This window comes from Melanotaenia boesemani, chromosome 3, assembly GCF_017639745.1.
Source record: "Melanotaenia boesemani isolate fMelBoe1 chromosome 3, fMelBoe1.pri, whole genome shotgun sequence".
Classification (NCBI taxonomy): Eukaryota; Metazoa; Chordata; class Actinopteri; order Atheriniformes; family Melanotaeniidae; genus Melanotaenia; species Melanotaenia boesemani.
Genome location: NC_055684.1, coordinates 6,839,299 through 6,864,230, shown reverse-complemented (window position 1 = coordinate 6,864,230; position 24,932 = coordinate 6,839,299). Strand labels below are relative to the sequence as shown.

At 44.3% G+C, this 24,932-nt stretch overlaps 1 protein-coding gene across 3 annotated transcripts; it reads left to right on the top strand.

Annotated features, from left to right (window-relative positions):
- Positions 1-546: 546 nt before the first annotated feature.
- zbtb40 (zinc finger and BTB domain containing 40) lies at positions 547-24,790 on the top strand. 3 transcript variants are annotated; one of them, XM_041979896.1, is made up of 13 exons: positions 547-698; positions 1,151-1,353; positions 3,246-3,670; positions 3,751-3,929; positions 6,108-6,321; positions 6,395-6,757; positions 6,832-7,038; positions 7,935-8,099; positions 19,078-19,292; positions 20,098-20,254; positions 21,483-21,715; positions 23,545-23,637; positions 24,049-24,790. In XM_041979896.1, exons 2-13 carry the CDS (start codon positions 1,202-1,204, stop codon positions 24,118-24,120), a joined length of 2,475 nt encoding a protein of 824 aa, XP_041835830.1. In that variant the 5' UTR covers positions 547-698; positions 1,151-1,201; the 3' UTR covers positions 24,121-24,790. The 3 variants fall into 3 exon arrangements, with proteins under 3 accessions (XP_041835830.1, XP_041835828.1, XP_041835829.1); XM_041979894.1 differs by having other exon boundaries at positions 548-698; positions 23,545-24,790; XM_041979895.1 differs by lacking the exon at positions 547-698 and adding an exon at positions 711-894 and having other exon boundaries at positions 23,545-24,790.
- The last annotated feature ends 142 nt before the right edge of the window (positions 24,791-24,932 follow it).

Sequence of the window (24,932 nt, the reverse complement as noted above, 5' to 3'; positions counted from 1 at the left end):
GTCATAGAGAAAGGTTTTCAAAACCATTGATCCTTTTCACTATAACTGTACAATAAATGTGTAAGAGGTGATAGCATCTGTGGTCCATTAGTCCATACTGCATCCACATGATTATTTGCACATTGTCTTTCTGTATATATTATGTATTTATTTGTGTTCTTAAAATATTCTGTTTATTTGTTTTTACATTTCTCAGATTATTTTTTTGTTATCTTTTTTATTTTGGATACTGTTACATCGGATAGCTGATGTGGAAAAAATTTCACCTCATGCTAGTCACCACTATGGTCACATTTAGCTGTGGGATGGTATTCCAGTCTTATTTTATAAGAGGATAAAATCAGCTAAATGAATGAATGAATGAACAAATTAACTAACAAACAAACAAATAATCTGGCTTTTCTCCACTCCCTACAGCTACATCATCCTCTGACACTTAAACAACAGTAAAAGTCAACATACCAACTAATAAACAGTTTTATTAAAGTTAAGTCATATTTTAAAAACCAGGAGGTTCAACGGGATGTTTCCCGCAGACTGATTCGTGCGGACCGGTGCGGACCTCCACAGCGGAACTATTCAATCTGCATGCTGTTCCACCCGACGCCTTTTTAAAAACGCCCAATCTTTATTGCGCATACTGGAGTTGTTCAGCAAAGAAGTTTAAATAAAGAACGGGATCTTTTGAATTATTCAAGGTAAACCCATGCTTTGGTGTGGAAGCTACATGTCAGATGGTTGAAAACATGAACAAATGATCTGAGTCAGCGTTTTACTTCGAAACAGTTCCTACCGTTTCTCAATAACATTAGCATCTTTAGCTAAAGCTAAACCTTTATAAGCATTTTATTAGTGACTGAACATGTGAAATCTAAACCAGACCTCTCACTGCTGGTAAATTAGAGCTATGTTTTGTGATTTTACAGAGATTTCTTATTTCAAACCTAATTGATCCATCATATAACTCAAATTCATATCTTTACTGTGCTAAGTTTGGATCAGGATGCATTTTTTTAATACATTTTGTTGTCAGCTTGATCCTGACTGAGATCTTGGGTAAATGTTGTATTTCTCCTTATGACTATGTTGCTCTAACAGGAAATACAAGCTATGAAACATTTAATATTTTTAACTTTTTGTTGGAAAATAGGTGAAAACAGAAAGTGTGCTGTTTGTCTGAGCATACGGAGCATCAATCATCATGATGGAGCTGCCCAACTACAGCAGCCAGCTGATGCAGCAGTTGTGGGCCCTCAGGAAGGAGGGCCTCTTCTGTGACTGCACCATTCATGTGGGGGATCATCATCACCATGCACATAAAATAGTTCTGGCTGCCTCCAGCATGCTCTTCAGGTAGAGTGAGTTCTGGCTTTAGAAGATGACCTGCAGGTCATTGATTGGAGCTGGAGAAGCTTCCAGAATAATCAGTCTGATCTTTTCCTGTGACTTTCAGCCTCACGTTAAGGAGATGATAAATAATAAATCCTCACCAAAGTTTCATGAGGGGAGTTGTTGAACTGCTTTACAGTGTGGATTTAGATATTTCTCTTTATGTTTGTCAAATTTATTTTAGTTCAAGTTCCACTTTCAGAACAATCTAATGTCCAGTAAAATAACAGCATTATGACCTATAAATAATGAAAACTCAACATTTTCCCTTTGTTTTAGTACAGAGAAGTACAAGTAAACTTCTTAAATGAAACATTATGAACAATTCGAAATTTCAGGAGAAAAATAAGTGAAGTTTTAAAAATATTTTTGCTTCATAACACAATTACAAGTTTTATTGGGATATTTAATTTATTTTTGCATATTTTAGTTAATATTTTTATATGTTCTATCTATATAAAATATATTTGTTTTTAATATGTATGTATATATAGTGAAATATTTACATTATATACAAATAACAATATCTATGTGTAATATAAATAGATTTATCAAATACATTTTATAAGTATACAAAAAGATTTAAATAACTTCAGTTTATTCATTTGAAAATTATATAATTTTTATGAATTGCATTAACATAAAATAAAAATTATATTTTATATTGATTGATTTTTTTATTCATATTTTATTTTCAAAATTGATATAAATTGAAATATTTACATTTATTTATATCTATATAAATATAGATGTATTTATCAAATAAACTTTATATTTTTGTTAAACGATTTTATGAATAAAACTTTTTTGTTCATACAATTGATAAATGATATAGTTTTAGTCAATTTTATTAACTTAGTTTATAAGAAATATTTTATTTAAATCAATCAATGAGTGATTGGTTTTTATTTATTTAGATCTTTTTATGTATTTACATGTTTATTTTGAATATTACAAATTTACATATTTATTTAATGAACATGGTGGACGATTCTTCACATTCTTAACACAGCGAAGAAACAACAGTGTGTTCAGTCAGAGGTTTCTTCAAGTTCCCTGCAAGACAGAACGATACAGGAGATCATTCCTTCTAGCAGCCGTCGACTTCCACAACAAAGCGTTATCAACTAATTATTGTTTTTGTTTTAAAAGACACAAAACAAACAAACAAAAAACCTTCTAATACTTCTAATACTTAATCAGTTCCCCTGATTAATAAAGTTTTTTCATTTTATTTACATGTCCTTTACAACTTCCAGACCAAAACGGATCTTCTAAATCACCAAACATTTAATCCCAGGTGAAAAATCCAGTATTTCATAGTATATTTCAAGATCTAGAAGTTAATTTAAATGTACATACATGTACATTTCCACATGCGTGTAATCATTCTGACCACTTAAACTGACTCACCTCATAATACAAGTGAAGTCAGATCTGTTAAGTCATAAAGATAGAAAAGACAGATGATGGAATTTTCTCATTTTGGGGCCTTATAAGGACACATATGGCTCTTAGAAAACCTTTAGAAAGTGACTTTTGCATAATATGGGACCTTTAAACAAAAGAAAACCAAAACCTCACATGGAGAAATTAGGAATTATAGTAAATTTTATTAGAAATTTTCAGTTGATATTTTCTATTTTATTTTCATGGGCCAGTTTTGACCTTCCGGGGGGGGCCGGTTTTGGCCTCTAGGCCGTATGTTTGACATCCCTGATTTAAAGTGCGTGGTTGCTTTGGTTAAAAATACTTCAGTAAATGGTTGGTTGGTAGGATGCCTGGTTAAAACAGTCAGTTTTTGAGTGTTTTAATTGGGAACTTGAAAACAAATGAAATACTCTGATTTCTCTCAGGTCCCTCCTGGATGGCTCTGACACCATCTCCATCGACACCACCGTGGTTTCCTCCCAGGAGTTCTCCTGCCTCTTGGACATTGTCTACACCGGAAAGTTGCCTATGGGCAAACACAACGTCAGTCGCATCGTTGCTGCTGCCGACAGTCTGCAGATGTTTGACGTTGCCGTTGGGTTTAAAAATGTCCTCACCACCCTGGTAAACCAGCAAGGCCCTGTCTCAGTCCATTCAACACAAAACACAACCCTCACTGTGATCAACAAACTCCAGACTGGGAACTGTGAAGGCTCAACCTCCCCAGAGAAGGAGCACCCGACTTCAGTTAAGATGGAGGTGAGGGAAAAACAATCTGATGGTGGTGGTGAAGTCAATGAAGACGTACCAGCTTGTAAAAGAGCCTGTGTGGAGATTTCTGACAACTCAGGTTTGTTAAACACGCCAAATGATCCAGATTATTCTGTCAGACATCATCGTTTCACCTGAAACTGGACTCTGTGTGTTCAGGGCTGGAAGAGGACAAACCCTCAGGGAGTACAGTGGAAGGAAAGAAGCCGTCCTGTGGTCCTGCAGCTGGTCTTCTCCACCATTCATCTTTGATCGTGGAGCTCCTCACCAACACATCTTCTGTCCTAGAGCTGCTGAGCCAGGCAGCACAGAGCAGTCTGGATGAACAGGACAAAGAGGTACAGCCTGCATCTTAAAACAGTTCAAATAATCCGTTTCTTCTCAGTTTCATCAGAACTTTAACTGCAGGCTGTGATTAACCCTTAAAACTTCCCCATTTCTGTGGTGCCCCGGAGCACTACCTCATATATCATCCCCAGTTTCTCAGGAACGGTAGAGTGTGACTGAGTTTGGAAAACTGTGATGATAGCTCACCCTTTAGGTGGTCTACGGACATTTTCCAGGCATTTATGTCCCATCCAGGTTTATAATACAGCCACAAAATGTAAGGTTTATTCAGAGACTCTATCTGGTAAATCCACAATGTTCTGTGATAACAGCATTATTTATCACATTTTCATTGTAAAAAATCACTATCACTACTACGTTGCTAAGAGACCTCTATTTTGACCTGGAGATGATGAAGAAACAACTTCCTGTCAAATTTCCACCCATTAGATAGTTAAATTGACTGGGATTAAAGGGTTGAGCTTCTACATTTGGAATTTTGTTGCAATGACAAATAAAGTTCTATTATATACAAGCATTTTTATATAACAATAAAAACAAAAATAGTAAAAAAAAATGGCTTGTAGTTTTAATGGTTAAGGAAGATGCAGTCAGCAGTGTGCTACCACAATTCCCCAAAAAGTTAAGTCTCTTTGTAAAATAAAAATAGAATTCAATGATTACCAAATCACATCAATCCATATTTTATTCCCAGTAGAAAGTAAACAACATATCAGATGCTGAAACTGAGACATTTTATCATTTCATGGAAAAAATAAACTCATTTTAAATCTGATGGCAGCAACACATCTTTAAAAAGTAGTTCCAGGATGATGTTCAGCGTGGTGTAAAAAGTAGTTCCAGGATGATGTTCAGCGTGGTGTAAAAAGTAGTTCCAGGATGATGTTCAGCGTGGTGTAAAAAGTAGTAGTTCCAGGATGATGTTCAGCGTGGTGTAAAAAGTAGTTCCAGGATGATGTTCAGCGTGGTGTAAAAAGTAGTAGTTCCAGGATGATGTTCAGCGTGGTGTAAAAAGTAGTTCCAGGATGATGTTCAGCGTGGTGTAAAAAGTAGTTCCAGGATGATGTTCAGCGTGGTGTAAAAAGTAGTTCCAGGATGATGTTCAGCGTGGTGTAAAAAGTAGTTCCAGGATGATGTTCAGCGTGGTGTAAAAAGTAGTTCCAGGATGATGTTCAGCGTGGTGTAAAAAGTAGTTCCAGGATGATGTTCAGCGTGGTGTAAAAAGTAGTTCCAGGATGATGTTCAGCGTGGTGTAAAAAGTAGTTCCAGGGTGATGTTCAGCGTGGTGTAAAAAGTAGTTCCAGGATGATGTACAGCGTGGTGTAAAAAGTAGTTCCAGGATGATGTTCAGCGTGGTGTAAAAAGTAGTTCCAGGATGATGTACAGCGTGGTGTAAAAAGTAGTTCCAGGATGATGTTCAGCGTGGTGTAAAAAGTAGTTCCAGGATGATGTTCAGCGTGGTGTAAAAAGTAGTTCCAGGATGATGTTCAGCGTGGTGTAGCATCTCCTCTTCTTCTAACATGTCTGGAAATGTCTGGGAAGTGAGGAGACCAGTTTCTGGAGTTCTAGGAGAGGAATGTTGTCTCATTCTGGTCTGATGCAGGATTCTAGCTGCTCTACAGTCCTGGATCTTGGTTGCTGGATTTCTGCTTCCATGATGCTCCAGATGTTGTGTATTGGTAAAATGTCTGGACTGCAGGCAGGCCAGTTCAGCAGCTGGACTCTTCTCCTGTGAAGCCATGCTGCTGTGATGGATGCAGGATGTGGTTCAGCATCGTCTTGCTGAAATCTGCAAGGTCTTCCCTGAAAGAGACGTTGTCTGGATGGGAGCAGATGTTGCTCTAAAACCTCCATGTACTTTTCAGCACTGATGGAGCTTCACAGATGTGGAAGCTGCCCACGCCATAGGCACTAATGCAGCCCCATCCCATCAGAGATGCAGCTTTTCACCTGTCCACTGATAGTGTTGTTTATGTTTTATTGTGAATAAAATATTATCAGATTAGTAAATCATTAAATTATATTTTTATTTAAATTTTTGACAGTCCTCCAACTTTGGGGGGAATTGGGGTTGTACTGTTATCAGTTGGTATAAATGTGAAAGGGAAAACAAAAATGTGAATTTCTGCAGCCCGGGTTCCAGCTGGTTTGTTGTGGTTCTCCGTCAGGTGGTGTGTGAGTGCTGCAAGGAGGCAGATCCCAGCTCAGCTTTGGAGAAGCTGATGAGCCGAGCGAGGGATGGAGTGATCCATGAGAGAGTTCTTCTTCAGCTGCTCCGGACCATGCAGCAGAGATCTCCAGCCTGCTTCCCCCCACCGCTGCTCCCTTTGCTGGACGACACGGAGAAGAACACATCACAGCCAGCTGAAGACCACCTTGAAGGTGAAGAAGAAACAGTCGCTGTGAGCAGTTCTTCTCGCCACTCACATTTCTAACCTCTCCCTACTTTCTACAGCTGAGTCAGAACAGCGGGATAACTCTAACTCCGAAGTAAATCTGGAGCAAACAGATGAAGCTGAAGGCAGTAAGGCTCAGAGGGAAGAGGATGTGTCGTTGGATTCTCCTACTTCCTGCTCCTCCAAGCGTTACTCCTGCCGCTGGTGCAAGAAGAGTTTTGATTACAAGTGTCGAATGCTGGCTCATATGAAGCGCTGCTCCATGTCCCAGGACTGCGAGCAGCAGTGTCCACAGTGTCCCGAGAAGATGGCCACCCTGCGAGCTCTGCAGCGCCACCGGGCGGAGGTCCACAGCAGCACCACACGGGTCAAGAAGAAGGTGGCCTGTGATCTCTGTGGAAGAAACTTTGCCCACACATCAGGTGAGAGCGGAAAGCAGCATCACATATGGCCGCGCATCTCTGCCCACCTCAAATTAAACACCTGTTGCTTTCAGGTATGATCTACCACAAACGGACGGAGCACTTTGAAGAGAAGCCGTTTGCCTGTGAGGACTGTGGTGCCAAGTTTGGTGCCAAGTCGTCTCTGAAGAATCACATGCGTCTGCACACCGGAGAGAAACCTTACCACTGCACACACTGCGACATCAGCTTCAGCGTGGCTGCTGCACTGGCTTATCACACCAAGAAGAAACACTCTGAGGGTACCACACACTTCACACCATTAGTCAGGAATCGAAGAGTTATCCTCTTCATCCCCAGTCCATTACATCTAGGAATGAGTACAGTTGTCCTCAGAATGAATAAAGTACTGTCCGATGAGGAACTCTGCTACGGTAGAAGGTATTAAAGTGAAGCCGAGCAGTTTTCCAGATGTTTTAATAGGTGTTACGCAGGTAAATGTCCCAGGAAGCCATGAGCCATTGTCAATGATCAGTCAGGAGAATCCAGGGATAGCCCCCTTATTCACCTTAGAAACACCGTGAGGATCCAGAAAGAAGTGAAGTCCAAGATAGTCTATGATAGGAAGAATGAATACTTCACTATAAAACCTCCTTCATCTCCATGGAAACCAGCAGGACCTTCATGGTTCATTTAAAAAGGCAGAGTCATGGGAGAACATCAGCAGAGTTTTTTGAGCTGGAATCAAATTTTTCACCACAAAACAGCAAACGTAAGACCTGGTTTCTGGTTCTGGCTGCTAGCTCCAGAGTTTCTGTCCCACAGTGATGAGACAAAACTTTGTAATCAGCAGAGTCTCTGCTTTCATGCGACACCTTGGTTGTGTGTTATGCTTGAAGTGGAGAAATTACCTGAAGCTCTAAATTTAACAGTGCTGTTCTCATGTTTTTGTTACATTCCCATATAACTGCTTTGGTTTTGAACTGTGTTTGGTTTGGATGACAATGCTCGGTAGAGTCTTTTAGCCGAGTTTTTCCCATCATTTTGGTGCGCTGCATGTCAGGATTGCTGCTTCCTAGTGTGTGCAAACATCTTCTGTACTGCACGGATCACATGAAGGTCCTGGACAAGAAGAGGTTAGCTCTTCTAGAGGAAAAATAATATTTTTAAGGTGTCTTTTTTTGTTTTATTTTTCCAGGGAAGATGTATGTGTGTCAGTACTGCAAGGCTGTCTTCGCTCAGTCCATCGAGTTGACTCGCCATGTCCGGACACACACTGGAGACCGGCCTTATGTGTGTCGGGAATGTGGGAAAGGCTACAGCCAGGCTAGTGGGCTCACCGTCCACCTGCACACCTTCCACAGTAAGAAGACCCACTCTTCTACAGCTCTTCTGCTTACCCCATGTTGCTGCAGATAATGGTCTCGTAGCTGTTAACATGACAGTAACTTTCCTCTTTTAATGCTCACTCAAACAGCACAGGAACCACAGACAGAATAAGTAACATGTCGAACATTGTTAGAGAGCAGAAACACATTAGTTTAATTTCACTTGCATTACCATCAGTGAAGATTTATTTCCATTTAAGGATTAAATAAAACTCCCAGAGACAGTGGGTGATTAACCATGTCTGTTATACTGTTTTTCATACTATCATCTACCTCAGTCACATTTTTTTTATTTACAGATTAAACACTTTTACGGGGAAATACACCATAATTTCCATCTAAACCATCAAGCCATATTTTCTATGATACTTCTTCTACAATCGACCTCTAAACATCTGATTTCCTGCTTTGTTAATGGCTTTTTAACATCATTTGATACCAATCATCTAAGAAATACATGGAGCGAGGGTCTTGGTGTATTATTGTCAGATGACCTCTGGAAGGAGTACTTGTCTAGAGCTCAGAACTGTTCAGTCAATACTAGATAGAGGCTGATTCAATTTAAAGTCATCCAAAAATAAACTTAGCAGAATAGTTGACTCATCTCTTTCATGTGACCCATGTGGCATCTGTTTTGTCCAGTTCTGTACAACTTGAGATATTTAAGTGGTTCTCAACCCACTACAAAGCAAACCTGCAACCTGATTGTACTCTAGCCATATTTGGCTGCTCAGAATTAACAATAACCTTTCCCAAACAGGCATGTTTGCTGCTAAAACAAATAATTTTATTTAGCTGGAAGTCTTCTTCTGCCCCCAGTTTTAGGAGGCGGCTGATAGCCAGGAGCAGATCCGTCTTGGGAAAAATGCACAGGCCTGCTTTCAGGAAATCTGGAAGCCTTTTTTGGCATCATTAGATAAAAACTAAGAAAGTGATGTTCCACCCCGTTTTTTTTTACTTTTTTTGTTTGTTTTTGTGGGTATTTTTGTGCACTGAAACAAACTTGGAGTAAAACATGCAAAATTAAGTTCTCACTATCAAAAAGCATAAAGTGGGATTCTTATAAAACGACTTTAGATCAACTACAGCCCAAATGCAGTTTTTAGAGTATAGCTTAAATGAGTGTATGAGCTGAGTTATTGATTGATGGATCTATTGTCAGGGATGGTGGCAACAGGAGATGGCGAAGTTCGACCCAAACCCCGGGCATGCAGGTGGAGAGATGATGTATGATGTCTTAATACAATAAAAGACACAGGAAAGCAGGGCATGCTGGAACTTAGTGATGGCACGATGGAAACGGTGTTCCAGTCCGTAGTGAAACTGACGTGGAACGTTAGGGCCGAAAGACGCAGATGTCACGTGACTGCTCCATGTCGCGTTCCATTACGTCACCAATCGTTCTGAAACATGTTGTTTTAACCTGCTTTAGGATGAAAATTCAGTGAAACAAAGCTGAATGTGAAGCGATTTTTTTGCCTTGTGTCCAAAATGGAACATTTTCACAAAGTAAAAATATTCTAATATTCTTTATTATTCCTCGTGCCTTTGCTGGATTGGCGGATGATTACTCACCTGATGTGCGTACAACATTTAAAGCTCTCCTAACAGCTGTTTATTTGCAAAGTCTTGTCTCATTTATCTGAGTGTGTTGTACCGAGTGTTTTTGAGAAAGTTTGAGTTGTCTGGAAATGGGAGGAAGCAGAAAGCGTCCCGGACCACCTGTCTGGGATCACTTCCAGTTCCTTGAGGAGAAAAAGGTTAAATGTTTGCATTGCATGCAACATTTGGCCTTTTGCAATAATACCACAACAATGTAGAGACACCTACGGACCAACATCCAGATGTCTCCCTCATGACTCCTTTCAACAGTGCTGACCAAGACACAGTCTGCCGAACTGTGGAATTAATCTGAGATCTGAGAAGAAAGTCTCTGCTTCAAAAATAATTCCGTTGGTCCGACTGATTCATAACAAGATTCGCGAGAAAGGTCAGACATTACCAGTCCAACTGCCTCTCAGTTAGGAATCAGTCTTCAGAGGAACTCGAGAGAACGATGCGGGGTGCAGCCTGTATGGATCCTTGCAGCGTCAACTCTTCTGGATCCTCGATTCAAAGTTCTGGCTTTGGGATCTTTAGAAAATTCATTGTTTGTCCACAAACCAGAAGCTTTGGGTTGTTAGGCGAGCAAGTGCTGTGGCTACTTTCCTGATCCTCTCATCAATTTCAGTGTCTAGAGAGAGGTTATCCGAGATTGTAGAACCAAGGGAAGCAAACTGGTGGGCAACATCAAGCTTGTGTCGATTGGCTGGTGGCTCCCCTGTACCCTGCCCCAAGATGCTTGTTTTCTTGAGACTAATGGTCAGTCAGAAATCCTTGCAGGCCTGGGAGTCACCACTGCAGCATCATCAGCAAACAGCATATCTCTGATGAGGGCTTTACAAACCTTGGACTCAGCTCTGAGGCTTGTAGGTGGATTCCCGCTTTTGCTACGCTGAAGGTGTGTTTCAGAAGAAAAGCAAAGACAATCCAGAAGGTGTAGCAGTGAGGGCACGGCCTTACTTGACATCACTGTGGATATCAAACGGCTCTCGAAATTTTTTTTTGTCTAAATAGTCAGGATGACTGAATGCACTGGCAGCGCATGAGCACTGATCTCCCGCGTTGCTGGAAATTTATAGCAAATCCGATGAAAAGCTGTGGCTCACTTTTCGTGGGATTTGCCATGAATAGGTAATGAGAATGCATCGATCTGGTACATTTTACACTGCTCAAGACAACACATAATCAGCATGTAACCTGCTAGGATATCCTTTGTTCTCTTCAGTTTTCCTGGCGGTGGTGAACGGTGAGGCCCATGGTACCGTTCACTGTTCAGCTCAAAAGTCACACTGTGACTGGCGGTAGACTTGTTCCACAAGCTTCTGCAAGTGAATCAAGCTGACCCTTACAGAGACAACACTGAGGAGGGAGATGCCTGTTTAGTTGTTGCAGTAACTTCTTTTACCCTTGTTCCTGTAGACAGTGATGATCTTGGCATTGCTCTTGTTCTCTGGTACAGTTCCTTCTATCTGGCACTGACAGAGGACTTCATGCAAAGGTTGCCGTGCAGTAAAAGGTCTTGGGGGGCCCATTGATGCCTGGGGCCGTACCGGGGGCCAAGCTGTCATCGGCTTTGTTTAAATCTTCCAAAGGGGCCTCTGCACCTAGCATTTAGCTCTTCCACGGTTGAAGACGGTGTGAAGGCATGTACACTGACAAGAGTGATAGTTCCCGTGGTGGTGAGAAGTCACTCAGATCCACTGTTGCCTGGTTTTTATCATACTCAGCAGGCAGTTTCTGACTCTAAAACCTATTCCCTGCTCTGTAGCACCATCAGGACTAGTGATGCGCGGGCCGCCTCCTAACCCGCGGGTTCCGCGGGTTACCCGCGGTTCGGGTTGGGGCGGGTCAAAGAATTTTCGCTTCACTGCGGGGCGGGTTGGTGTGGTTTACTATTCTGAAATATCTAGTTCTATCTATTAATTTTATTTTTTGTCAAACTGAAAATAAAGACCTTAATCAGTGTCTACATTTTGTAACTATAATATGTAAGACAAAATATTTATCAGTTATTTAAACACAGGTCACGTTTTGTAACGTAATGTCCACGTAGGCGCGTAGTAGGCTACGCAGACTACGTGCAGAAAGCGCCATGCAGATAAGCAACAAAAGATGGAAGAAGAAGTGTTGAATAGCATTCATTCGGGAGTTTACGTCCTTGAAAAGAAGAAAGAGGGTCAAATGGCTAAATCACAGGTTTGGGACAGGTTCAACGAGGTAATCAGTGCAGACAACAGCAGCAGCATTGGCTATGTGCTTTATAACACTTAAACGCTTTAAAACACTTTATTTATTTGCCTATTTATGTTTATAGGCTTAACGTTCATTTGAAAATACATTTTGTGTTGCCAGTTTCCAGTGCCAATTTAGGAGACCATATGCACCTTTCTCAGACTAAATAAAAGCATTCGTCAATATCATAACATGTGTTTTAATGGGGCGGGTCGGGTCGGGTTAAAAAAATAGAAGCGGAGGTGCGGGGCGGTTTGGTGCGGTCCAATTTTTTAAAAAGAGCGGGACCCGCGGGTCGGAAAAAAACCCGACCCGCGCATCACTAATCAGGACCTTTTCCCCCGGCAGTAGAACCAGTATTGTTCTCTTTCAGTGTCCCTAAAGCTGGATTTCTACTCACGTTGCATCTTCATAATGTCGGTTACAGTGTCACCACCATATGCTCCACACAGGTATGCGAAGGCTTGACGCGCACCTCTTCCAGACCCGATATGCACCCATGCTTGCAGCACGGTTGCGTGGAAGTACTCCCTTATGATTAGTCGGCTTGTGATTTCATGTTTCCAGATTTTTGCAGCTTCTTGCTGAATTTGTGTGGTTACCGTGGAAGAGAAACTCCAACACAACTCCACACCCCTACGCTCGAGTGTGAGAGCACATTTCACCGGCATCAGCTGTGTGTGTGGAGTATAAATCTAGTTTAAGTCAGCAGCATTCGATTCCCGTGCAGGTGTGTACACATGCCCACTGCTCATGCGCATTAAGAAAATAAAAAATGATTCGATGTGTTAGTGAATCCTGGTCTTTCAGTCTCTACCCACATCTGGTGTCCTGATGGTAGAAACGTAGATCAACTGGTAAATCGAGAGCTTCCTCTTGGGCCAGGTCCTTCCTCACCAGGACGGACCGTTCACATCAATGCTGACGCCGCATTGATCCACCTGTCAATCTCCTGCTTTTATTTCCTCACTCGTAAACAACACACGAGACACTTCAGGGCAGTGAGCATCCACAGATGGAGGAAACTGTTGTCCAAAAATGAACCATCAATCCAGCTGCTCGGTGTCTACGGATTCAGGCGGAAACAAAAACATTCTCTAATGCATCAAAGAGGATGAAAAACAGGTGTTTCTCCTGAAGGAAGACAACTCTGTTCATTGTGTGGTGATTTTAAGACCCGATTGAAGTTACTTGATTGTTAAATTGTTCATGTTTGTCTGACTGGTTGTTAAAACGTGTCTGTGATGTAAGAAAATGAGAGTTTAGCTTTATTTCTCCTTGATTTGGGTTTTACATGGAAAATCACCATGAAGTTAAATAGAAATGAGTCATTGGTGAGTTTTCATACATAGAAATCCCTCCTGGAAACTTTGAACCATTCTTCGCCACACGAGCTTAGAAAGCTTAAATTTCGTGTGATAATTGGCTGCCAGTATAACCTGGAGATCACCGAAACTGGAGCCAGTTCAGAGCACATACAGCTGGAAAGAGATTTGTGTCCTGCTGTCTTTTTATTCCACATGTGGATGCTTTTGATGATGATGTCTTCCCAGACAACATGTTCCGACCCTCATTAGCAGAGTGGCTGCTGTGCCGCCAACACACCAGCACCAGATGTTTGTTAGCTTTTAATGAAGCATTTACATTGATTTTGTGCAGCGGGTCCTTCTACCAGCACATAGGAGAGTATTGTTCAGAGAGCAACACAGAAGAAGTGGAAGAATCGGCTGATGCAGATGGTGTTTGTGAGGGTGCACATTGGAAATGTGGAGGATCATACTCATGTCATACAAGAAGAAACAAGATGCAGAACATGAAGCATGCAGCAGCTCGCCTCTGCTGCAGCTGTAACGTATGTAAACATGCTGTGGAGGCTGCTGTCAGTCCAAGCCAAGACTGTCAGACGTTTTTACTTAAACATAGTTGTAACCCAACTGTTGTTTTTTTCCTCTGTTAAATCAGTCAGAATTATTTACTCAAAAAATTTTTTTAGGCTGCACGGTGGTGTAGTGGTTAGCACTGCAGCCTCACAGCAAGAAGGTCGCTGGTTCGAGCCTCGGCTGGGAGGCTGGTACGAACCTGGGGGGTGGTGGTCTTTCTGTGTGGAGTTTCTCCCCGTGTATGTGTGGGTTCTCTCCAGGCTCTCCAGCTTCCAAAGACATGCATGTTAGGCTAATTGGGCACTCTAAATTCTCCCTAGGAGTGTGTGTGTGTGTGTGTGTGTGTGAATGAATGGTTGTTTGTCCCTCTGTGGTGGCCCTGCGATGGACTGGTGACCTGTCCAGGTGTACCTGCCTCTCACCTGTTAAATGCTGGGATAGGCTCCAGCTTACCCGCAACCCTTAATGGACTAAGCAGTAGATAATGAATGGAAAATAATTTCCATCAGAATAAAATCCTGGATTAACTTCATGCATTTCTACTTATTTTACACTTTTATTTATTTATTTATTTTATTTTGTTTTGTTTTAATATGATGTTCCATATTTTCATTGTCAGAAAATTGTAACTGAAAAGATTTAACTAAACACACATTTTCTATTTCATTCTAAATATTTTGGGGGATTTTATTATTTTTTTCTAGTGTTTTCATGTTGTATTACATATTTTTATAGCCAAAAATTGGTAATTGAAATTATGTTATTAAACACATATTTTTTTTAGGTTTTGCCTCTTCTAGAAAGCCGCAGAATGCTTTATGGTGTTCAGGTTAACCAGATTATGCAGACTCTTCACCTGATTCAGCAGCTTGTGATTCTGTTCCTTAGCATCCAAGGTTTGGTGGAACTGCTGCTCCGGGATCATGAGTAACCCTTCAGTAGACTCCTCCTCTGCAGCTGCATTAGCGAGCAGAGCTTTTAGACCTGGATTTGGATCTGCAGCAGACAGGTCAGGTGGGGCATAAACATGGTAAGGGATCAATCCAGGCTGGAGTCTTTTTGCTGTGGTTGGTACCACCGGTGCAGAGAGACCAACAGGAACGTTGGACGGTGATGCTGATATGTTGGAGGTCTCTCTTGCCTGTAGTTGTTTCACTGGGGTTGGAGTCAGACATTTACTTGGACCAGCATGACAGATGGAGGGAATGTTGCTGGCTTCTGTGATTCTTTTTCCACGTCTGGAGTTACAGACTCTGCTGGAATGTTAGTCGACATGACACATTTGGGAATAGGCTGAGCCGGGGATGCTGCAGCCTTTGTTTCTTGGGGTTTCAGAATAAATTCCTCCAACATTCTCACATAAATCCACATCCGATGTGTCTTTAGGATTATTGGAAGTCTCTGATTGCTCTACATCTGTTGTGTTTCTTTGTTTTCATGCGGTGGCCTCTCTGAATTTGTGGCTTTACTGCTGGAATTCGAGCTGGCATGTCACATCCTTTTTTTTTTTTTTTTTTTTTTTTTAACTTGTCTTGTCAGCATCGTTGCAAACAGAATGATTGTCTGGCTGCTGTCTGGTGCTGGGCAATTTTACTCTATCAAGCAGGGATTTATACTACATGTATAAAGTCCCGTCTTGATGACATGAAAAACTTTATTAAATCAGACTCTTAATGCTGGACTCGACCGGAGGGGACAGAGAGAGAGAGAGATAGAAAAGAAAGTAGAGAGAAGAGGGAGGGGAGAGAGAGGGGACAGAAAGGGTGTGGGGAGTGGCGGGTGGGGACTTAAAACATTATACAGAAAAACCATGTAATCCATACTACTTGCAACATATATAGCTAAGATCATCCTGGCCAGTAAGTGTCCTTACACAACTAGTGATAATAGTAACAATAATAATAATCACAATAATAGTAATAATAATAATAGTAGTAGTAATAATAAAAGAGTAAGAGTAATAATAATAATAAGAACAGAAATAATAAAAAAAAAGAAAAAAAAAATATGATAATAGATATAAGTGAAACTGCTGTATTCAAGAACACGCGGCAGAGAAACCTGTGTGGATATGCTGGAGAACTCGGCCACATGCGACGCAAAGACTGTGTGGAGACGTTCAGGAAGGAGTGACCATGCAGAGTGATCATGCAGATGCCACCTCACTTGAACAGAGGCCAGAGTCAGGCCAGCGGTCCCGAGACCCAGGCCACCAGCCCCCCCGTAGGCTACAGATCCCGACCGGTCCACAGAGACGACCACTCGCCCGCCCAGGAAGGCAAGCAGCAGGAGACCCCAGCAGGAGCCGCCCGCGGACACAGGGCACCGGCCCCGGCAGGCCGAGGCCAGCAGTCCCCGAACCCCCCCGGGCACCGGCCCGCCCGGGAACAGACGGGGCAGAGGGCCCGGGCCCAGGATCGCAGGGACACCCCCCACCCCACACAGGCCAAGGGCCAGCACGCCACCCGGGGGGACCCGGCCCGCCCAGACGGCCACCGCCAGAGGCCAGCCCCACACCCCAGCGCCCAGCCGCACACCCCCGAGAGCCAGTCCTGCCCCCCCCCCCAGACCAACACACACAAACACACACACTCTCCTTCCACTCCTCCATTCATCCTCCCACACATACACCATCCAACCCTTACATACTCTGTCCTCCCACACACACACACCATCCTTCCACCATCCATCCTTCCACACACACACCATCCTTCCACCATCCATCCTCCCACACACTCACCATCCTTCCACCATACACTCTCCCACACCTACCCCATCCTCCCACACACACATCATCCCTCCACCCACTCATCCTCCCACACATACACCATCCTCCACCTTCACACCTCCCACACACACACACACACACACCATCCTTCACTACCCATCCTCCCACACATACATCATTCTCCTACACATACACCGTCCTCCCTCTCCTACACCAAACATCCACCTTCACGTACCCCATCCTCCCACACACACACACACCACCCCTCCATCACCCACTCTCCCAAACATACACCACTCCCCCACACACACACCATCCTCCCTCCCATACACCATCCATCCTCCTGCACACACACCATTCTTCCACCATCCATCCTCCCACACACTCCCCCTCCCTGCACCATACATTCTCCCACACATACCCCATCCTCCCCCACATACATCATCCCTCCACCATTCATCCTCCCACACCCACACCACCCCCCCTCCCACACACCACACATCCACCTCCACACACCCCACCCTCCCACACACCACACCATCCCTCCACCACCCATCCCCCCCCCCCCCCCCCCCCCCCCCCCCCCCCCCCCCCCCCCCCCCCCCCCCCCCCCCCCCCCCCCCCCCATACACACACACACACAAACAAACACCATCCCCCCACCACCATCCTCCCGCCACCCCACGCCGCGGGGGGACAGCCCCAGCCAGGAGGCGAGGAGACACGAGCCAGGCCCCCACCCCCCCCACCCCGCCCCAGTCCCCCACTCCCCACCCCCAAAACAGCACCTTCCCCCCAGGGCCAGCAGCCAAACCCCCCGGGACAGCCCGCCCACGCCCCGGGCCAACGCGACAGGCCACCCGGCCCGCCCCGCCCCCGGGCCATCCATGGAGACAGGGGCGCTTGAAGACCCCATCGCCCCTCCCTCCCCCACTAGTGAGGGAATATATTATGTGCTGTTTGCAATTAAAAAAAGAGGGTTAAAATTGGGGGGCAGTAACTGCATTGAGGAGGGGGTGGGGCCACCTGAGCAGTCCCACCCACCTGACCTCGCATGTTCCACCCCCCAAAACGTGTTTGTATGTTGCAAATGTTATTTGTGCTCAGTGACTAAGTGGAATTAAAAGCTGGGAGGCATGCTGCCGCTCGGCGAAGCAACGGGGCCACTATGATGACCCCCCTGCCCCGCCCAGCGCAACAAGCACACCCCCCACGGCCCTACCTGTGTATGTAGTGAAGAGTGGGGAGGGGAGGGGTCAGGAGATGTAGGTCCAGAGGGGGGTAAGCCTCCCCCCTGGAAGACGACCCGCCAGTGGCTTAGGGCGCCCCCGTCCCCCGCCGGCCCCGAAGGGCGTCACAGGCCCAGAGCAGGCACCCCAACCCAGGCACGCCACGAACCCCCCCAGGGGCCAGCCACCAGCCCAAGGGGCCACTTTCCTCTTTCTGAGTGGGAGGGGGGCGAGGCGAAGGAAGGGAACCCCAGGCCCCCGCCCCCAACACCCAGCCAGGGCGCCCCCCAGAGGACACGTCCTAACCCCCTGCAAACGCACACACTCCCTTTTTTTTTTTTTTTTTTTTTTTCTCCCCAGCCACTCACACACACTCTCACACACCTCTATATACCAACACCTCAATACGTGCACATACCTCCACACACACACGTCACGCACATACCTATAAACACACACACCGGTGCCCACATACACACACACTCTCATACCCCTCCATACACATACACCACTACACACACACTCACATACATACCTGCATATACACACAAGCACCTCCATACATACTCACGCCTCCACCCACTCCTTCACTCCTCCACACATGGCATGTCACATCCATGATCAAGCTTAGGCAGGGACTCTGCAGCCTTGATTTCCTGGGATTCAGCAGAAATTTCCACCGTATCTTCACGTGGCTGAGTTTTCTCAACGCCCAACAGGACGTTTTCTTTATGACTCTGAAAGCTGGTCTTGACATATTATGACAACTTGTTCAGCCATTTTGCATGTAAAGACTTCTCAGATGAACTAATGCCTAAAGGTTCGGGGGTGGGGCAGTTCAACAGAGACCTATTAAAATACATTTTGATCAGCATGACATAAGCAAATGAACATGTAGGAAACAGCAGAGAATTTTACATAATCATTTGCATGGATGCTCCAGAACATTTGCAACTTGTTCATAGAAATGAGAAACTGTTTTTTGATGTTCACAAGTGCCACAATGATGAGAAGATTAAACACGTAGTTTTGAGAATTTCAATTCTGATCTGAGAAAAGTACCAAAGCAGCTGAGAAAGCTGTAAAATACTTGGAAAGAGCTTGATGGGGAGGTCCAGTATGTTGTAGGAAAACATCTAAAACAGCCAGGACAGTGGTACATGATTCCCTGAAGCATCTTCAGACATGGAATGTGACTTTTACCAGCGCCACACTGACGTTACAACCATGCTTAGTCTTCATGTGTTTGTGGGTCCTAATGAAACCCTGTCCTGTCTGTCAGACCTGTCAGATCCACACGACTGTCAGAAGTGTTGTCTCAGCTTCCACTCGCTGGAGGAGCATCAGCAGCACATCCAGGAATTCCACCCAAAGGAGTTCCACAAGTGCTCCACATGCAACAAGGTGTTCCCCAGCGCCGCCCTGCTGGACAAACATCAGGTCACACACTCTGGAAGCAAACCCTTCAGCTGTGACCTGTGCAGCAAATCCTACCAGGTGGGACAAGTACACTCCCCGAGCACACACCTAGTATACACCCCACTGTACACACACAGAGTACACACCCCGAGTACACACCTAGTATAGACCCCACTGTACATACACACAGTACACGTTCCAAGCACACACTTAGTATACACCCCACTGTACATACACAGAGTACACGTTCCAAGTCCACACTTAGTATACACCCCACTGTACACACACAGAGTACACACCCCGAGTACACACCTAGTATAGACCCCACTGTACATACACACAGTACACGTTCCAAGCACACACTTAGTATACACCCCACTGTACATACACAGAGTACACGTTCCAAGTACACACTTAGTATACACCCAACTGTACATACACAGAGTACACATTCCAAGTACACACTGAGTATACACCCCACTGTACACACAGAGTACACGTTCCAAGTACACACTAAGTATACACCCCACTGTACATACACAGAGTACACGTTCCAAGTACACACCTAGTATACACCCCACTGTACATACAGAGAGTACACACACCTGTGTACACCTTTGCAGATGTGTTGGCCAGCCACGGTCGGTAGATCAAGACTCTGGTCCAGTGTGGTGTGTACACACCCCAAAGTACACACCTAGTATACACCCCAAAGTACATACACAGAGTACAATAGAGACATTTAGTACACACACAGAGTACACGCACGGAAGATGACTTAAAACACACCAAAAACAGAACGTCTATGCTTCACTCACATCTTTGTTGCTCCATCTCACCCCCACTCTCCAACCTGCCTGTATCTTTCTCTGTGTTGCCATAGCAACTGTCAGGCCTCTGGTACCACAACAGGACCAACCACGCAGATGTGTTTGCCAGCCACGGCCGGCAGATCAAGACTCTGGTCCAGTGTGACATCTGCATGAAGTTCTTCCCCAGCACGGAGACTTTAGCCAAACACCAAGCTGCTGAGCACCAAGGTGAGGACGGGTCAGGTGGACTGGGTCTGACATCACCATCAGCACCTTCAGTTTGTAACTGTCACACCTGTTCAAGGACGTTGTCTCCACTGTGGCACAGCAAATACATAAACAATGTCTCCACATAGTCTGACAGCAGCAGAAACACAAATGTGACCTTGTTTATTAAAAAAAAATCACATTTGAACTTTCAACTGACCTGGTCACACAGGTCCAGGTCCACGTCCAGGTCTAGTGTCCAGCCTGTGTTTTCTTAGCTGGATCTTTAATTATCAGTAAATCAGCCATCAAACGTACAGCGGTCTGGTTTTCATCAGGGGTCTGGTCTTCATCGGTGGTCTGGTCTTCATCAGTGGTCTGGTCTTCATCAGTGGTCTAGGGGTAGCTGTGATGGGGGGATCTGGATTCGTGGCCTCAGGATTGGGTCTCTGCTTTTTGCAGACGATGTGGTTCTGTTGGCTTCATTGGGCCGTGATCTTCAACTCTTGCTGGACAGATTCACAGTTGAGTGTGAAGCGGTTGGGATGAGAATCAGCATCTCCAAATCCAAGACCATGGTCCTCAACCAGAAAATGGTGGAGTGTCCTCTCTGGATTGGGAATGAGATACTGCCTCAAGAGAAGGAGTTTACGTGTATCAGGGTCTTGTTCACCAGTGAAGGACAGATGGAGCAGGAGATTGACAGGCGGATCAGTTCAGCATCTGCAGTGATGTGACTCTGCATCCGTCTCTTGTGATGATTCAGGAGCTGAAATGAGAAGCTCTTAATTTACTGGTTGATCTACGTTCCTACCATCACCTATGATCAGCTGTGAGCTGTAGTTAGTGACCAAAAAGAACAAGATCACAAATACAAGCGGCCGAAATGAGTTTCCTCCACAGGGTGGCCGGGCTCTACCTTAAAGATAAAGTAAGAAGAAGAACGTATGGTAAGAAGGAGGAGATCAGAATAGAGCTGCTGCTCCTCCGCATCCCGAGGAGCCAGATAAGGTTGTGCAGGCATTTGGTTAGGATCTCTTCTGCATGCTTCCCTGGTGGGGTGTCCCTTGCAAATCCTACCTAGAGGAGACCTCATGGAAGACCTAGGATACGCTGGAGAGACTGTGTCTCTCAGCAGGCCTGGGAATGCCTTGTGCTTCCTTATTAAACCTTCCCACCACAGACTGCTGCATTTACAGGTAGGTGATGAACAAGCTGTCATCTCTGATCTTCTGTGTCTGTCCTTCAGACTCTGAGACGTCAGTGCTGCGCTGTCTCTACTGCAAAGCTGATCTGGACGAGGAGAAGCTGCAGGAGCACATCTGCAGTCAGAGCATCAGCCAGAGCGGAAAAGCCTTCAGCTGCCCGCTCTGCTCCCTGATCTGCATCTCCCAGCTGGAGCTGCAGGAGCACCTGCTCTCCTGCCACATGGAGGCTCAGCAGGAGGCTGGGGAGGAGGAGCAGGCCTCCACTTCCTACGCGGTAAACACCTCAATTAGCTTCAGCTTCCCCACAGAGATAACAAAGACCTGAGTGATCAGACTTCACCCATCTCTGATGACTCGCTGCTCATCAGAGATGAGTTTTACAGAACTAATTTATAATCCAGCACAAACAAACAAACCAGATTATGTAATTGTTGTTTGTGTTGAACCCTCAAACTGTAAACACATTCACATTTTTACCATATCAGAAAAGTCAAATTTTCTTGAATAAACTTCAAGTTCCAAGTCTGTGTTAATATAAACCAAGTCATAAAAATAATTACCTTGCTTAAAAAAAAAAACAATAGATTAGATCAAATGTTCTCTTTAATTCAGTCCTCCACCCTGAGCCCCATGAGGAGACAGTGGAGAGGAAAACTTCTATCAGAACCAGCACCATGAAGAACGACCATCAGCGGGGACTGGTTAGTGGTGGAGAAGACAGGATAGGGTGGTCAACAGGCAGCACAACTCTAAGACAGGGATACATACAGAAAAAGAACAGAAACACAAATTATTGACAACAACAATGTCAGATATTTTTACATGAAGAGTAAAGAAAGCAGAGAGGAGCCCAGTGCATCATGGGACATCACACAGCAGTCTTGGCCCACATTCTTCCTCACACCATCAAGAAAATGATGCTTTGGATGGAGATGTTCTGCAGAGCACTGCTCATCCAGACACCTGATTCAGCTATATTATCTGTTAGTTCTGATGGATGATGGATGGATGGATGGATTATAGAGGATGGATGGATGGATGGATAGATGGATGGATTATAGAGGATGGATGGATGGATGGATTATAGAGGAGCATTAGATGGATGGATGGATGGATTATAGAGGAGCGATAGATGGATGGATGGATGGATTATAGAGGAGCGATAGATGGATGGATGGATTATAGAGGAGCGATAGATGGATAGATGGATGGATGGATTATAGAGGAGCGATAGATGGATGGATGGATGGATGGATGGATTATAGAGGAGCGATAGATGGATGGATGGATGGATGGATGGATGGATGGATGGATGGATTATAGAGGAGCGATAGATGGATAGATGGATGGATGGATTATAGAGGAGCGATAGATGGATGGATGGATTATAGAGGAGCGATGGATGGATGGATGGATTATAGAGGAGCGATAGATGGATAGATGGATGGATGGATTATAGAGGAGCGATAGATGGATGGATGGATGGATTATAGAGGATGGATGGATTATAGAGGAGTGATAGATGGATGGATGGATGGATTATAGAGGAGCGATAGATGGATGGATGGATGGATTATAGAGGAGCGATAGATGGATGGATGGATGGATTATAGAGGAGCGATAGATGGATGGATGGATGGATTATAGAGGAGCGATAGATGGATGGATGGATGGATTATAGAGGAGCGATAGATGGATGGATGGATGGATTATAGAGGAGCGATAGATGGATGGATGGATTATAGAGCGATAGATGGATGGATGGATGGATTATAGAGGAGCGATAGATGGATGGATGGATAGATGGATGGATGGATGGATTATAGAGAGCGATAGATGGATGGATGGATGGATTATAGAGGAGCGATAGATGGATGGATGGATTATAGAGGAGCGATAGATGGATGGATGGATGGATTATAGAGGATGGATGGATGGATGGATTATAGAGGAGCGATAGATGGATTATAGAGGAGCGATAGATGGATTATAGAGGAGCCCCAGGAGGAGCACCAGGAAGCCCCAGTGGTGTCACATCCGTTATTAAGTTTCCACAGAGGTGAGTCACCTTACCTTCAGCATCTGTCTTCTCTGTCCAATCAGGTGATCTCAGCGGACTCAATAAGAAGCAGAGAGGAGGGGGCGGAGCCAAACATCCTACCTGAAGAGCAGAGGCTGCTGGGAGCTGGTCAGCAGGTGCTTGTAGCTCTTAGAGGTGGAGGAGAGCGTAGATCTCTGGGGGACGTGGTGAACATGTATGACCTGCTGAACAACTCCGTCACCTTCGTGTGCCAGGACAAAGCTTCAGCTCCAGACTCATAACGGGAAATTTGTCCTAAGAGGCTCACCGTATCCTCATACTGATATTCAGGGAGGAAGATCTATAAGTTATTTATTGACACAGCCTTGTTTCTCTGGCCTGAGTTACAGCTGTTTGGGACATGCATGTAGCACCACCTGCTGACTGCACCACACTCTGTCTTTGCTGTAGGACATTTATCAGTTTTATTCTGAGATGAAAATAAATCTGAAGGAAGGAATTTTCACTTTACATTAAATAACACCATCAAAACCAGTTCAGTAGTTTATATGTTTTATTTATTCCAGAACAACCAAATGTTGCTGACAGATAAGTTCAGAGCTCCGTGTGATTACCTGATAAATGCTGATAAAGACTGAAACAGCAGAGACCTGAGTAACTGATTTAGCACAGAACATCCAGGATTCCTTCCAGGAGTAAAACAGCTTCTGAAGGCAAACATCTCAAAGGAAATCTTCGCTTCAGGATCAGAGGAGTCGGCACGGACATCAGACGTGAACAAGTCAGACCAGCACACAGAAGCACTGACAACACCTGATGTTTACAGACACAAGAGGAGTTTCAGGAGCATCCAGGGACAGAAAACCATCTTTCCCTGAGATTCATCTATTGATCTGCTGTGTGTTGTCACACAGGAACACATCACTGCTGAGTGGGATCCAGGAAGTTATCAGAAACGGCAGGTTGGACACACTGTTGAAGGATCAGTACAACAGGACAGATTTGGACGTGGACAACAATTCAATCTGAAGAAAAGACTTAAAAGTTTCTTTAAAATATAATAAAAAATGCAAATTGTTAGGCTGTTCTGAACCTCATATTCAGCTTAGTGTCCTCCTTGGCCCAAATGTGCATTTATGTTTGGACCAAATTTGGCCTTAACTTACGGCCAGAACCCAACCACATGTGGCCTACCACAAAGTTCTGCGGACAGATGAGTCAAAAACTGAATTATTTGACATGTTTGGAGCAAACCAGATCCAGCATTTTAGGAACAGACATCTTTCCTTTAAAAAAAACACAAAACAAGAAAAAAATCTAGATTTCAGCTCTTTAAATCTAATTTAGACCTAGTCAAAACTACCAAATATGTAACAATTAAAGCTATTTTAACCCTTTTAATGCTCATTTAATTGCACAATGTTATAATTTTTAATGGAAAAAAGGTATT

What these genes read in the sequence shown, in the direction of transcription:
- zbtb40 (XM_041979894.1), top strand. Translation starts at nt 1,202, where the DNA reads ATGATGGAGCTGCCCAACTACAGCAGCCAGCTGATGCAGCAGTTGTGG. An exon ending in TGTGCAGCAAATCCTACCAG is followed by an intron (nt 19,293 to 20,097) that starts GTGGGACAAGTA and finishes GTGTTGCCATAG; the next exon opens with CAACTGTCAGGCCTCTGGTA. An exon ending in AGGCCTCCACTTCCTACGCG is followed by an intron (nt 21,716 to 23,544) that starts GTAAACACCTCA and finishes CTGTCCAATCAG; the next exon opens with GTGATCTCAGCGGACTCAAT.